The sequence below is a fragment of the Acanthochromis polyacanthus genome, chromosome 13, assembly GCF_021347895.1.
Source record: "Acanthochromis polyacanthus isolate Apoly-LR-REF ecotype Palm Island chromosome 13, KAUST_Apoly_ChrSc, whole genome shotgun sequence".
NCBI classification, from domain to species: Eukaryota; Metazoa; Chordata; class Actinopteri; family Pomacentridae; genus Acanthochromis; species Acanthochromis polyacanthus.
In genome coordinates, this window is record NC_067125.1 from 34,233,555 (window position 1) to 34,248,338 (window position 14,784).

General features: G+C 41.9%; 1 protein-coding gene across 1 annotated transcript in view; it reads right to left on the bottom strand.

The window, feature by feature from the left end:
* Positions 1-13,343, bottom strand: part of LOC110955977 (rho guanine nucleotide exchange factor 26) — a 30,546-nt gene extending 17,203 nt beyond the window's left edge. The window contains exons 1-11 of the mRNA XM_022201192.2: positions 12,920-13,343; positions 10,998-12,493; positions 10,107-10,158; positions 9,843-9,985; positions 6,502-6,558; positions 5,988-6,148; positions 2,969-3,121; positions 2,712-2,841; positions 2,102-2,176; positions 1,110-1,199; positions 14-168 (exon numbers count right to left, since the gene is read on the bottom strand). Coding sequence (XP_022056884.2) covers positions 14-168; positions 1,110-1,199; positions 2,102-2,176; positions 2,712-2,841; positions 2,969-3,121; positions 5,988-6,148; positions 6,502-6,558; positions 9,843-9,985; positions 10,107-10,158; positions 10,998-12,434 — 2,453 coding nt within the window. The 5' untranslated portion in view covers positions 12,435-12,493; positions 12,920-13,343. The remainder of the gene's footprint in view (positions 1-13; positions 169-1,109; positions 1,200-2,101; positions 2,177-2,711; positions 2,842-2,968; positions 3,122-5,987; positions 6,149-6,501; positions 6,559-9,842; positions 9,986-10,106; positions 10,159-10,997; positions 12,494-12,919) is intronic.
* Positions 13,344-14,784: the final 1,441 nt, after the last annotated feature.

The window sequence follows — 14,784 nt, forward strand, 5'->3', positions numbered from 1 at the left end:
AGAGTGATCTCACCTTTTCTTCCTGGTGACGATGAGGACATCATTGAAGAGGAAGAAGTAGACCTGTTGCCGTGACGTCCGTTTGAGGAAGATCCCGTTGTCCTCCACAAATGCAGTCAGCTCCCCTCTTTTTACCATCCACCTGGAGGACGAGACCAGGGGGAAAGGCTGCAATAGAGAAAGGAAGAAGATACGATCAACAGGAGGATGCAATCAAACAAACAAATGTAAAAATACCGTGTTGGGGTTGTCAGGAAACGCTAAATCACAGTTTGTGTGAGTACATGCATGAACAGCTGGCTATGCAGAATGAGAATATGTTCACCAGACATCTGTGAATCCCAAATGTGCCAGTGGTTCTTTCCCACACTACTTAGACACACTTAAGCCTGCCAAGCCTTGTGTGTATTGTGTGTTTAGATAGTCGCCAACTGAGTGACAGTGGTGTGTATTCCTTGTGTGTCTGCATGTGTGGACATGTCAGCATATGACTCATTGATCACATATTTTACATCCAAACAAATGCACATTTTAAGAAAATAGTATCATATTTAGGGAAGTCTGCTTTCAGATGAGAGTCAGATGCAAAGATCAAGCAGCACTTTGTAAATATACAAAAATATGGTCAGTTAGCCAGTTAGCTTAGCTTAGCATAAAATTGTGCAAACCAGCTGGCATATTTCTGTGACAATTTTAGCACAGTGCCTCCAAAAATAATGCAACTCCATATGAACGTACAAAAGTGGATTTTTTTTTTCATGGATTGCAGAAAATGACTGTGTCCATGAGCTTTACAAATCTTCAGCAGAGTTTGTATTTACCTTTGGACAGAGCCAGGCTAACTGTTTCCACATGTCGAGTTTCTAATTTATACTAAATTAATCCGATGAACTTCTGTTCTTAGCTTAATGCTTAAATAACAAACATGAGAGTGGTATCCTGGTGGTTCCTCTAACTCTTGGCAAGAAGTGGACAAATGTGATTCCCTAAAGCGCATGAATTATTCCTTTAAGCTTGTTTATGCCTGTTTTTAAAAAGAATTATTCTATGCACAAAATGAAATACTACTCATGTGGATCTGGTCGATGTACGTAATGCAGTGACCTTACCTTGATCTTGAACTCCAGCTGAGAGTTGATGGTGTACATCATTTCTGTTCTCTCCATTGTGCGAGCTCCTTCATTACACTTTCGTACAACCTGCTCATACACAAAAAGTGTCCATTAATAACAATGTATAGAGTAATACTGCTTTATACCTAGTGCTAATTAACCTTCTGAACTCCAAACTGTTGTTGGGCATTATTTTTCCTGTCACATTTTTACTCACTGTGGGTTAATTTACCACTGCAGTACAAAGTCCTGCATCTCTATGGAAACAGCACAACCGCGGATATCAGTAGCAAGAGCGAAAATGTATTTTGTACAGGAACACAAACTTATACTGTCATAAATCACAACAAAAAAGGAAACTTGAATTTCTTTGTTTACTTATTTTTTTAATCAATATGTACAATATTTTTCCAAATGCTGTGTGGCGTTACCTTTAGCAGAAAAGAAATGATGGCTCTGCATACTATTGGTATTTTACATCTTGGATTTTTTATGTTCTCCAGTACTTGTTCCAGTACCTGGTCTGTGTAAACACAGCCTGCAGTTCAGCCAAGTTCAGCTATAAATGACAGATGGTCTAGCTGACTCATTAATGCCTTCATTATTGTGCAGATTTTCTTCGTCTTTTACAGAATCTTATTATAGGCAATTTAAGCTGAAAATCCAATGACTTACGTTTTACAGTCTGGCTCTCATAAATGAGGAAATTTTGACATTTTTGAAACTGTCTGTCGGTTTTGGTGTTCAGAGAATTAAGTGTAATGTGATGACTCTGAGAGCACTCCCTGATTGATCAGTTTAAGTTTATTAAAAAAAAAAAAAAAATTGGAAATCTGCAGTTTTTGCAGATAACAATGTCTAATTATTATCTCTATGGTGAAACTATTCTTTCTGCAAATGCAAAAATGAAAAGAAAAATCATATTACAGATGGATTAATTATTAACTCAAAATTTATATTAGACTTCTTTAACTAAACCAACCACTGACCTTGCTGACTGCTTGTAAAGCTTTCGTACACTCTTCATATTGTGTGGAGTCTTTAGGTGTCTTCTGACAAATTGTCTGTAACACAAGGAATCAGGACAAATCAGTTACACTAATTTATACCACAAAATACATAAAACAGATTGAAATACTATAACCCACAACAACCTATTGCCACACTCTATCAGCAGCCTGATAAAATATTGAAGCTGTGGGAAGAAATGAATTGAAAGCAAACTTTCTCAGGATCCAAAAGCCACTGAGTGTACAAGCATAAACCCCAGAGTCCCTCGAGAGACAGTGACGGAAGGCAGGACGGAGGGGGATAAAAGCAGAGCAAGAGAAAGGAAGAGAAAGGGAGGCACGGTAGATACAGAATAATGCAGTGCCAAAGTAAACATATGAAGGTGAAGAATAAAAAAAACATCACAAGTTGGAAAGAAGAGTTTAATCAGTTAGGATTAAGAAGGGATCGTGTAAGGTCACACAAGAATCTTTGAGGTTAGAACACACCCTGTGTCATCGGGGCAGTACGAATAAACAAACGGTTGCGTAAGAGTCAAACGCTTGTAATTCCAAAGCTTGTGCTACTGTATGGCGTCAACTGACTCACATCCATGAGCAGGGGCAGCCGAGTGATCCTCTGCATGGGCAGGATGAGGAAAGAGATCATGGGGAGGTTCCTGCAGTCTGGGTGGCCCTCTATCCTGGTCAGAACCTCCTTGAAAGCTGGATTCTTGGACCTGCATGGGAGGAAAGTGGAAAAAAAATAAGCGGCTGAAAGAGCCAACTGGAAATGTTGGACCGAATCCATGACCAGCAGTGATAAGATAGGAACATCTCTCTGTCTGTGTTTGCTCGGTCACTCACACCAGCCTCTGCAGGGTTCTCTGCTGGTAGACCTCATTGGAGCAGTATGTGACATAAGGATCGAAGTTGGACTGAGCATGCTTGAAAACGATGTCACTGATGTCGTCAATCACTATGCTCTGTTGGTGTCTTTCCTCCAGTTCCTTAAAGAACCTAAAATGCAGAGGTGGTGGGGAAATAATAAAGGTTAGTATGTCAGGAATTCATACCGTACATGGCAACAGCTTGAGTAAGAAGCATCAAATCATGAGTCATTCCCCATGGAGGAAAATGAGAACATAGGATGACAGATATAAAGTCCGGAAGGCGAAAAGCTCAGCCAACACCTTACTTCCAAACCCGCTGCAAGATCACAAAGAGGAACTTAAAATAGACATAGCCTACCATTAACCATAACACAGAGGCTTTTCCTCTTCCTGCGCACCACCAGATGGCCGGTTTAACGGCACGCCACATGTCCAGCTTCAAGAGAATAAGTGTTTTTGCGTGCGTGAATTGAGGTGACAAACAGGAAACTGTTGCACAGACACAGGATGCTGACCTTGACTGGTCGGACCAGGTCTGAGCTCATCTGCAAAAGCACCTCTAGAGCCTCATCCCTACCACCTCAACACAAATATGCACACTGCGCTTTGACTATCTATCGGAAACAATGCTTCTGGTGACCATGTGGCTTTGTGTCTATCCCTGACCTCCTACTCTGTGAACGAACAAGGGCATGAGGACACAAGATAACACGAGAGTTGCCCCTGCCCTCTGGCCCAGTAAGGCTATTTTTGGTCTTTACCAGGTTAAGGTGGGACAAATTCAGACTGCACTCCCTCCTGAGGGAAAACTTATTGACCCTAATAAAGTCATGTTGTTATGAAAGAAGAGGTCAAGGTACGAGAGCTGAATCAGGGCGATGAAAAGAAAAGGAAATCCCTAAAAGTAGGTTACTGACCAAAAATGAAATTGAAAACAAAAACCGTTCTACCAGCATGTTCTGAAGAATAAAAAATGTAGTTAACATCGGGGGTTTGCTCTTTCATATTTACCATGAAGTACGTCACCTGAATTATCAAGTATGTGGGGAATGAAGTATGTCATGTCCTGAGGAGGTGAAATACAATCAGTAGCACACCTGCATATAAAATACTCAAAACCCACTTACTGTCATGTTGAGACTAGAGGAGCCTGCAGGTACACTGATATTCACTTATTGTTTTGAGAGGCTAAACTCAAAGCCTGACTATCTGTTCAGAGTAAAATATGTTGTTTAACCAGTGCTACAGGTCATATAGCATCGGAAGATCTGTTGTCCTTGTGTCTGTAAGTGACAAAGGTACAATTTCTAATTTTTTTTGTGTGTGGCCTGTGTGTAGGAATGAGAAAGGGGAATGAGATGGGCTGCAGCATGTCTGAACACAAGCTGGAATTCTAGAGGAATTTACAAATACCACTTTTTATGCAAAATGGTAATGAGACATCTGTAAACGCACAAATAAAAGCTGCAGATAGTAAGGGGAATAATGTTTATAGAAACTGTTTCTCCTTTCTGATAATGCAGATAATTGAAATATACATGCAGATGGTATACGTTTCAAGATCTTTCCCTTTGGGAAGAGAGCTGCAATCCTGACATGGAATCTTTGAGCAAATGTCACGAACAACTGCACAATAAAGGCAGTGAACACTAAGCATGTATGCACACACACCCATGTCATCACTGAGCCATAATAAAGTAAAACTCAATTAAAAAAACTCTTAAAAAGCCTTTTCACACTTGCATTTTTAGCCCTCGGTAAACTAACACCCTAGGCAACTGGAAAAAGAAAGCTTAACCTCATTCCACGCTTAAATTTATTAACCCTGATTTTGCTGCAAGGGCTCCCATTTTAAAAGTAAGAGCCCATGGTTAAAGTGTTTAGAAAATCCATTAATAAATTACTGCAAGCCTTGGACTAAAAGTGGTCTCAACTAAGGGCTAAGTGTAGTCAAAAGTCCCTAAAGTAGAGTTGTTGCTTACCAGTGGAAGCAAAGAAACTGCTCCAAGTGCACACAGCAATTTAAGAGCACGAGTTTGTTAACCAATACAGAGCAAGCAATATTCACAAACTGTATCATAGCTGAACTTGCAAGCACTATCAAAATAAACCGTGATCTTAGAGGAAAACAGCTAAGAAATGATGTCACGTCTCCAAGTGAATCTACAGATAAACCTGACAAAGAACAAATGGTAACCAGTAATTCCTCTGTCAATCATTTGTAGAAATAATGGAGTCTGGTCCAGCACAGCAATTGCTACGGCAGCTCAGTTTTCATCAGTGTCAGCTTTCATGGTCTGTAATTGCCATGCGTTTCCATCAGTTTACAGGAGCAGTGGAGGTTCATGGCTACCTGGCTGTGAATGTCATTCCTTAAACAGTCTACACACACGTGCTATAAAATCATGATGGACAGGTAAACTCAGAAGGCTCATAGAAGCAATTTTTGGCTATTGCACGTTTCATATACCAATAAAAAACAGGTATCCAGCTGGCTTGAGTGTTCTTCAGCAGTGAAGACTGCTCGTTTCAACAACACTACCAGGATTACTTGGAATTGTTCTTTTGTTCTTTGTTGTTTCACTCAGTTTGCCCCTTAATTTTTCCCTGACTCTGTTTTCTATCTCTCAGCAGGTGACCTCACATCCACTCACATCCAGAAAATATGTGCGCTGCCTACACACAACCATTTTCACCCTCAAAATAACTGAAGGTAGAAGAATAGCACAACAGTAAGAAACAATAATATCAACATACAGCCTATAAATAACGTTGCATAAGTAGATATCAGCTCACACTGACTGAGGACACCTAAGTGGAGCCTGAAAGTTTCAAACCAGCCCATAAAAACCAGCACACGCAAATAAGACCTCAACACCAAAAAGTTCTATAAACAAACTACTACAAGTATAAAATATGAAAATATATAACAAGGTACATCAGATTATAATACTGCCTACAAAAGCTATGCATCACATTGCACCAACACTTACTTTTTACTAGCTTCACAGACATCAGTGATGTTGGAAAAGAGGTGGTGGTGTTCAGTCTTGGTCATGGCCTCGCTGAGCTCTGCAGAGTTTTTGAACATGCGGATCAGGATGTCCAGACTGTGGAGGTAAGAATGCTCTGACGAGATCACCTCGAAAATGGCCTAAAGAAGGATCAGAGAGGAAAGAAAAGGAAGAAACATTAATGTAAGATATTTGGGGTTAAGTTAGCCCACTAAGTCTTGATTCACTAGGATGTTCAGTGGGGAGGGCTCTGTCATCAACATGTCATCTTTCTTAACATGACTTCAATAATTATTTGGCATGTGCCTTTTCTCAAACACTTAACACTGAATTTTCCATTATGGCGTAATAACCGATAATGCAGGTTTCCTCTCAAGCTCCTTTAACGTTAGTTATTGACGTGGAGGTGTTTGCAGAGACCAAATGGACAACTTTAGTGTTGGGTAACTCTTGTTCTCACTCTGAACTAAACTAGATAAAATAAGATTCCTACCTCTTGTCTTTTGCGTTCCTCCTGACTTATAAGGTCAGACAAGCCACTTTTCTTCACCTGTACAGAAAAACACAATTTGTGGGAAAAAAAATCTGAATAATGACTTTGAAAGTCATGAAAGAATACAAAGAGGTGCTTGTTTTCCTATTCAGTGGCCAGGGGCGCTTTGCATTTATAGCATGGGTGTGTGCTGTTACTGTCTGTGTGCCACTGTTGTCCCCACGCACAAACAAAAGGAGCACTTTGCATACCACACTGAATGGGAAGCCAATAAAGTCGCTGCACAAAATGGGGAAATAAAGATCTTTGCTGAATAAAGAGGCATGATGTGGATGTAGAAACAGGAAATTTGTTGTAGCTACAAAACACTAAAGGTAAAACTGGGAGCTCTTGTGCTCAATCACAAAGTGTAATGTAGCTCAAAAGCAAAGGAAAGCGTGCGAAAGTGCATGTTGGTATGTGGCTGTTGAGTTTTGGTCAAGAGATATGTGAAACAAAGCAGTCTTTTGGAATGGACTGGGAGTGGAGTGCTATTGAATTAATCAGCCTGCAGCTTTGTTCGACTGAATGTAGGGTTGAGCAGAAAGCATGCAGCTTCCTTCTCACGTTTCACCAAATATGACCGGAGGCATTTCCACATTATGGGAGACGCCAGCGTGTCGTCATTTGCTATGGTCACGTGGTACAAGACTGCTACTGGTTGGCAAGAACCGGCAGTAACATAACGGCTTGCTCCGAGAACGGTATCGGGTTTGAAACAAATACGTAAAGTTATCGCTTTTCATGAATGAAATTGCTCATGTATTTACCACAGTGGTAATAGCGTGTGTAGTTGTTGGTTGTACGAAGCGTTTTGAGAAGGGATCAGGCTTGAAATTTCACCGAATACCGATGTCAGGAGAGAGAAGATGGCGGTGGCTAAAGCCATCAACAGGAAAAATTGTACCCCAGTAAGCAGCAGAGATCGTGTTTGTGGCTCCCACTTTTCTTCAGGTAAACTATTCAACAGTTTAGCATGTTTAGTATGTCTAACTTTGAGCGTATTTACCAAAAGATATTGATTTTGTGTCGCATCCTTCGCGTGAAGCGATCTCTACACTTTTGGTTTGGTTCAGTGTTGTCATGTGTTACCGATCGCTTTTTAGGCGATGAAAGTATACTAAAGTCGAATGAAGCATATTCAATAACATCTCCTTAAGCCAGTAGCCTCCTATTTGTAACCATATGTGTTTCTGTATGTGTCTAGCGATCGTTTTTTAGAATTGTCCTATTTTCGATCACCAATGCTGTGCGTCTGTTACTGTTACATAGAAGCCATACTGGAGACAAAAAATACAGCAACTTCTTGACGTTTCTTTGACATCTTGTTGAAGATTAACAGAAGATATATTATTTTTAATTCATAATTATATATTTTTGGGTGGGTGAACTGCCCAGCGGTGTCAATCAATCAAAAATAAATGTCGGTGAAGGAAATGTCCGGCCAGAATGAAGGATCGTCAACCCGCCCAGTCTTCAAATTGTAGGGATCTGGCAAGGTTTTACTGTTTCCCTGATGTCTCAGCTTACTCACGTATATTTGTCGGGCCTCAGGTGATAAGGATTGAGCATAATCGGACAATTTCAGGAAAGGATAGTTCGCATTGCTATCATCAGCCATTGTTCCTCTGGTTCCTCTTGCCAACCAGCGCCGTAATCACGTGACTTCGTGACGTCACTATTTGTAAACACTGGCGTCTCCCATACTGTACCACTTCACACAAGCTGGCAGAAATCCTGACAGGCTGGGTTTTTTTCTTACTTCCACCAGCTTCTGATCCTGTTTTGGTATAAAGGGACAAGGAAGTGATACTGCTCCTGGAGAAGCAGTATCACCTCTGCAGGAGTATCTGCCTGGCAGTCCTCAGTAAACACTGAGAACAAACAAACCTGCGGCAGATCAAACACCCCTTGTGGTTCTTCTACTCAAATCCTTTCACACGTACAGTCATCTGTTGTATTATTTATTGCTCTCACTCTCTCTTCTGCCAAATCTCTACCGTATCACCTGTATAAAATAAGGCAGGTGTCAATCTACACCTGAGAGTTTTAAATGTACCCTGTCCTGCACACAGAACTTTACCGTGATTTGCACTTTCAATGGGTGTAACTGGATCATAATCTATTCCACTTATTAAAAAGCAATTTAAGTTTCTTTATTGAGGCTTGAATATTTGTCTTTGTTTAAGAGGAACTAAATAAACAAAACTGAAACCAACTCAAGGTCCATGGGAGGAGTTAGCTCCAGGATAGCTGCACCTTCTGAAACTACTAATTCCTGGAAATATGAAATTCTGGGATGTGATGATAGATGACACAGCCTGTAAGAGAAGGAAGGATCTGAGTGACAGGAGACATGCTGATAAGGAAAGCCCCACATGATGACAACGTGTACATCTGGTTCTTGGATAAACTAAATTTCCTGTCACACCAGGACAACAGCAGAATAGTGTCATCATTTTTCAACAGAAATCTGAAAAGCAAGGATGATTTCATGATGCTCTTGTGCTGTCTGGGAAAACACAAACACACAAACAGATCCACAGCTGTAAAGCAGCTGTGATGGAAAAGAAAGCTTCCTCCAGGAGAGCACCAGTCAGCCTGGTAAAGTCCGACTGTGCCCAATTCACCTCTGTGTCTCGCTGACATAAACAGAGACAAAGTTCTGTTTTCAATGTAATTTCCCATTCATTAGAGTCTGTGTGCATATACACAGCAATTTCAGATTCAATTCTGAGTGGCTCAATCTCAGCGATGGCCGATTTTTGCTCCCACACTTTCCATGCTCAACTAGTAAACAAACAGATGGGAATGCCTTAGTAGAAAACTAAATTAGCCTCCTCTATATCCCTCTGTCCCACCGTTCCAATCCCTAACTATATTATGTAATGCGGAGCCACCGCACATCTCCCTAGAGACAACATTTTAAGCATATTTGCAGTCTGACGAGTGTGTGGAGTTTGCCAACACATTGGCATTAAGCCCAGCAGTGCTTCCAAGACTTCCTGTGGGTCTGGCTGACTGTCTGCCTCCCAGCCTGCTGCCCGAGTTCTAGAAAATCTCCTTCTGCACTCCCTGATACACAGTGAGAGGGGCAGAGAAAAGCAGGAACAGTGGGAGGATGGGCATGGAATGCAGCCACACTGGATATGACAGCATTCTTCAGAGCACTTGCATTCCAAGACTCCACAGCCACAGCACTGAGTTCGTCTGTTTACAGGATGTAGACAAATGGTAAGAGTGATATAAGAAGAGCTGAAGCTGCCCCAGTTCTCCATATGCTTGTGTGTGTTATGTCTAACCACGCTGAGCTGGCTCCAGGAGGTACGTATGGGTCTGTACTGCACCACGATGCCGTTATCAGGTTTGGGTTTTCGGGAATCGGCATCTTCATCAGAGTCATTGTGCAAGGCCTTCTCTTGGTAGTTCTGGTACAGCTCCTCCTCTGAAACACATTTTTTAGACACAAAGATCCATTATTTTGATGTTTTGTTCATTAGAAAAGAAGATATTGCAAAATAAACAGACAGTAAAAGAGTAAAATAAAGAATGTTGGTGATTCTCACCTTCACTGTCAAATGTACGCTGACTGGTCAGAACTTTCTTCTTATCTGGACTCTGAAAGAGAAACAACACACCGATGTATTGACTTGGCAAAACTCTATGGGACACACAAAATTTTAAATATAATAGTCTTGTGCACTTCTGTCACCTGTCCATGTCCCACCCTTTCTGGCGACCTCCTTCACTGACCCCAGTCTAATTACAGAGCTGCTGTGTGTTTAAGAGTGGACGTGTGGGCACAGTGTCACATTACGTCATGTCTTCCAACAACTACATTAATTGTTTCCTTGTAAGGCCTTGTCCCCACTTCTGCTGCTGCTGCTGCTAAGTTTGTTCCACAATAAACCGTCTGTGTTGCAATTTTACAATTTAGACTTTGCTCCACCGATACCGAAAGTCCATATTGAAGCAATCCTTGCACACAGTCGAACATAAACCCATCACAGGGATTGTGATTAACTGAGTGGAGAAACCTCAATCTCCTAAAGCAAAAAAAAAAAAAAAAAATGCAATTCCAAAGTTCACAGGCTATTAATGCCGCTCCTCAATGATTACTTAGTTCAGCAGGAGGTATTTATTTTCTTGGGACTTGTTAACCAGATGAATGCTAAATTGATTGATTTTTGCATTTCCCGAAATCCAGCTGAATATATTACCATATATTCTATATTAATTGTATTAGAGTTTCAACATTTTTATTTTCTCACAAAAAAAGCACTGAAACTAATAGCAGCTTTTCATAAAAATGTACAAAGTGTTTGTACTTTGGTTTATGTAAACGTCAGATGTTTGCTGCCTTAAAGCACACCAGTGTTTGTTTCTTGTTTCCTCACACGAACCCTTTAAAACCACAAGTCTTTTTTTGTTTCTTGCAGACAAACAGATTCACCCACCTTGTTTATCCCATTGCTTTTAGGCGTTTCCATCCCAGGACTTGCAGGTTTTGAAATCCTGGGGCTGACAGCTTTCGGCATCCCAGGGCTCACAGGCTTGGCAGCTCCAGGGCTGGCGGTGAGGCTTACAGCACCAGGACTTGTTGCACTGTCTGGTGAATCCTGATTATCCATTCTTTCCCCTTTGATGGCAGGCTGGGACAGGCGATGGGCCTTGGGATCCAAAGATGGGACCTCTAAGTCCACTCCACTTACAACTGCCCTCCTGTAGGATGTACTCCTCAAGCCTCGCTTCAGTGTACCCGGACTCTCACTCTCCACATCCGCTCTCTCACCAAGGCCCCCTCCTGTAGAAAAGTATGGTCCTGATTCCACCATGCTCAGGGCTTTCAACGCTCGCTTGGAATGATCCAACCCCAGCAGCCCTGCCAAACTCTGGCCTTGTGGTCCAGACGGAGGCGTTTTGTTCTGCCGAATATCAGATGCCAAACCCTTGGGAATGAGCTGCTGGGTGCCCATCTTCAGGGCAGCCGGGCTGTTGGTGCTGAGGACGATGGAGGGAATGGGGGAGATAGATGGGGAAAGTGAGGGTGAGGTGGAGGTGAGGGAGGAAGCAGAAGAGGCATGTCTGGTGTCCTGTGAGGATGTCTGAGACTGTCTGAGCGGCGTTTGGCCTCTGTCTGCTGGCGACGGAGAACGTGGGGTTGGAGGGTCCGAGGAAGTTAGGGAAGACAGCGAGGGGATGCTGGAGGTGGAGCTGTGGGAGGGTGTGAGGGTGCGGCGGGTTGGAGGAGAGGAGCTAGATGTGGATGAAAGGGAGGATAGTTCACAGTGGTTGTTGTTGTTGGGAGTACGTGAGGACAGAACAGGTGATGAATTTTTGAAGAGAACTTCCTCAGGTGAAGATGAATTTGTCCCGAATGACACCTGCTCTTTTTGTAAATTCAGCCTGAACGGACTGGAGGTGCGTTTCTTGGGTTCTTGGAGACGTTTTTCAGGCCACGCTGTGTCTCCATTAGCAGCTCTCCCTCCATTACAGTCTCCGTTACAGTGTCTATTGTCCAGTGAAGCAGATCTGTTATCCTCAGACCTAAATTTGGACAGCGAGAAGCGTCCGTTAGAGAGGTGCCCGATGCTGATACTTCGAACAACCCTTGTTTTCCTTGAGGGTTTGTGGAGAACATGCTTTAACATCACAGTGTTCCTGGCTGAAGACGGGGATGCGACCACCAGCCTCTCAGCAGGCTGGCTCAGGGTGAAGGAACATTTGTTGTCCTCCACGGGGAAATCCGTTGTTGTGACCCTATTAAGATGGTAACTGAGGGGTCGAGATTTGGCTTTGCTCAAATCCTGTGGTGTTTTACTGTTGTCCGTGCGCCGTCTCCACAAAGGCGTGATGTTATTATTGGACAAATCTACATCGTTGCCAAGATCCATAGTTGTAATGTGTCTTCTTCGCTATCTGTGCTCCAATCTGAAGAGATCCGGTTTCACCCCTTCAGACAAACAAGACAGAGAAGTAACAATCAGCATCAAAGAGCTCAGTGCAGTGTGGTGTCCAAATTCCCAAAGTTTACTCATTAACAGGGATTCAGTGCAGATACTGGCAGCTCAACTTAAGAAACGCACAAGGGGACAAGCTGGTGAACGGCCAACAGAAGGGAAGCCAGTGAAGACAAGTGAGAGTCCTTTTGTGTATGTTCATTGTGGTGAAATGCCCCAATTAGAATTACTGTAATATTACAAAAGCAGAAAACAATGGTGCGCCTCAACAGAGAGTTTCTTTTTGTCTCCTTAGAATATGAAGTTGTTTTTGTTTATCTCCACAGAAATCAGAAAATAAACACTCGTGCTTCAAAGTTTCTGCTTCAACAGGAAAAGTAAACAGTTTCCCAGCAGGTTAATTTTTGGCTCCAACTTACCTCTAATCGCTCTATCCGCTGCAGAACGCGGCCATTGTACCTGCTGTGCCCGAAAATAAACTTCTTTATCAGCGGATTTGCAAAAATTAGTATTATTCCAGCATGGTTCCGACAGCGCATGAAGTTTGTGGAAGCAGATCAGGATTTAGTGAAGTTACGGATGGACTGGAAACTCTTGTGCGCGGCAGTGAACGCGTCTGAGGCGCAACTGAGAGCGCCGAGGAGTTTCTATGACCAAGAGGAGGAGAGAGGGAGGGAAGGAGGGAGGGAAGGAGGGGAGAAGAACAGAGGAGAGAGGGAAACAACGACACTCCAAAACTCACAGGAACCCACCACCGGTAGAGGATACTGTTACTTCAGGGCAGGAATACAGAAGATTTCTGGGAAGAAAGGTTGTGCCATTTTATTTTAAATGGTTAAAAATTACGCGCTAAAATTAACAAGGGATAGTAATCAGCGTCATGTTAATTGTCCCCTCTTGTGAAATCATACAGATGCTAGTGTCAAAAAGTTTTACATAGTAAAGATAAAGTCGAAAAATTTGAAGGTTCTACTCGTTTTCATACAAGTGGAGTCAAAAACTAACCATTGGTGGGCTTTTTCTGTGGATTTAGGCTGTTTAATGGTGTGTTTGTTTGTTTGTTTGTTTTTCATGTAAAGTCCTAAAGTGAATCCATGATATTGAAACAGAATGGATTTGGGGTAAATAAGTTATCCAAACATCTAAAGTCCCTCAAACTAAAATTGTTGAGTGCTGTAGCTGCGCTAGAAATTCTGTAGCATGTGACTCATCCAGGCAGTCAAGAAAGAAAGAAAGAAGAAAATAAATAAATAAAATTTACAAAATTGATACAGATTTGTACGCACCTGCAAAAGCTATCTGTAGGCTTTGGGTTGTTGGATTGAGCTGTTGCTGTTGTGCGCCATCGTGTGTTTTGTTTTGCAATTGCACCGATTTAGATAAACAGTGAACTTGTAACTGTCCGAGTGTGCTTTTCGGTAAAAGGAGTTGGCAGGTGCAGAGAAAGTGTTTCTTTAGTGTCCTTAGATTCCTGATGTTTGTTGATGTTTTGCAACAATATTTTCTGATGCCTCTAAAGAATATTGACTAACCAGACGACCTTGAAGGATTTATAGTTTTTCACTCCAGCTCCAATAGAATTGATTGTGTAACTTGTGGTTGTGGTTAATTCCAGCATCAGTACTTTTTGTCATTGCACAACGTGTGTTTAACACAAGAATTTTCTAATTAAGTAAAGTATTTAATGAGCCACTCACAGGAAACCTCCGAAGCAGATGCCAACTTCTGTGATCATTACAAAATTGTAAATAACAAATCGAGCTGTTGCGCTCGCCAGTACTTCACTTATCTGACCGCTAAGGGGCGCAATTGTAGTGTTTAACAGTCATATTTTCAACTGATGAGACTCACAGGAGGCTTAAGAAGTTGGCCATCTTTCTCAGGGCTGGGCAGCCTATTATTATAACCTGAAGATTATTTGTATCTTGCACTGATCAGCTGCTACACTCTCTATGATTGCAGTCCAGTGACAGATAAAGAGATACATTCACTGTTTCCAAAACATTTTGTAAATCCTCAGTAGTATCATGTTTTTTTTAGGCGACTATCAAGCTGACATGGTGCCAAAGTCATAAAATATTCAGGATTAAACAACATGTCACCCCTACAGACACTATTACACAGAAAGGGATCACACAGAACCTCATGAAGTTTGTTCCTACAGTCATCTGACAGTACTGAGGGAAAAGTTACATTTCAAAACAGAGGCCACAAACAGATTATTTAATGGGTTTCATCACTGCTTTGTTCTGCAGAGTTTAAAGGCTTGTAAAAATAATCAATG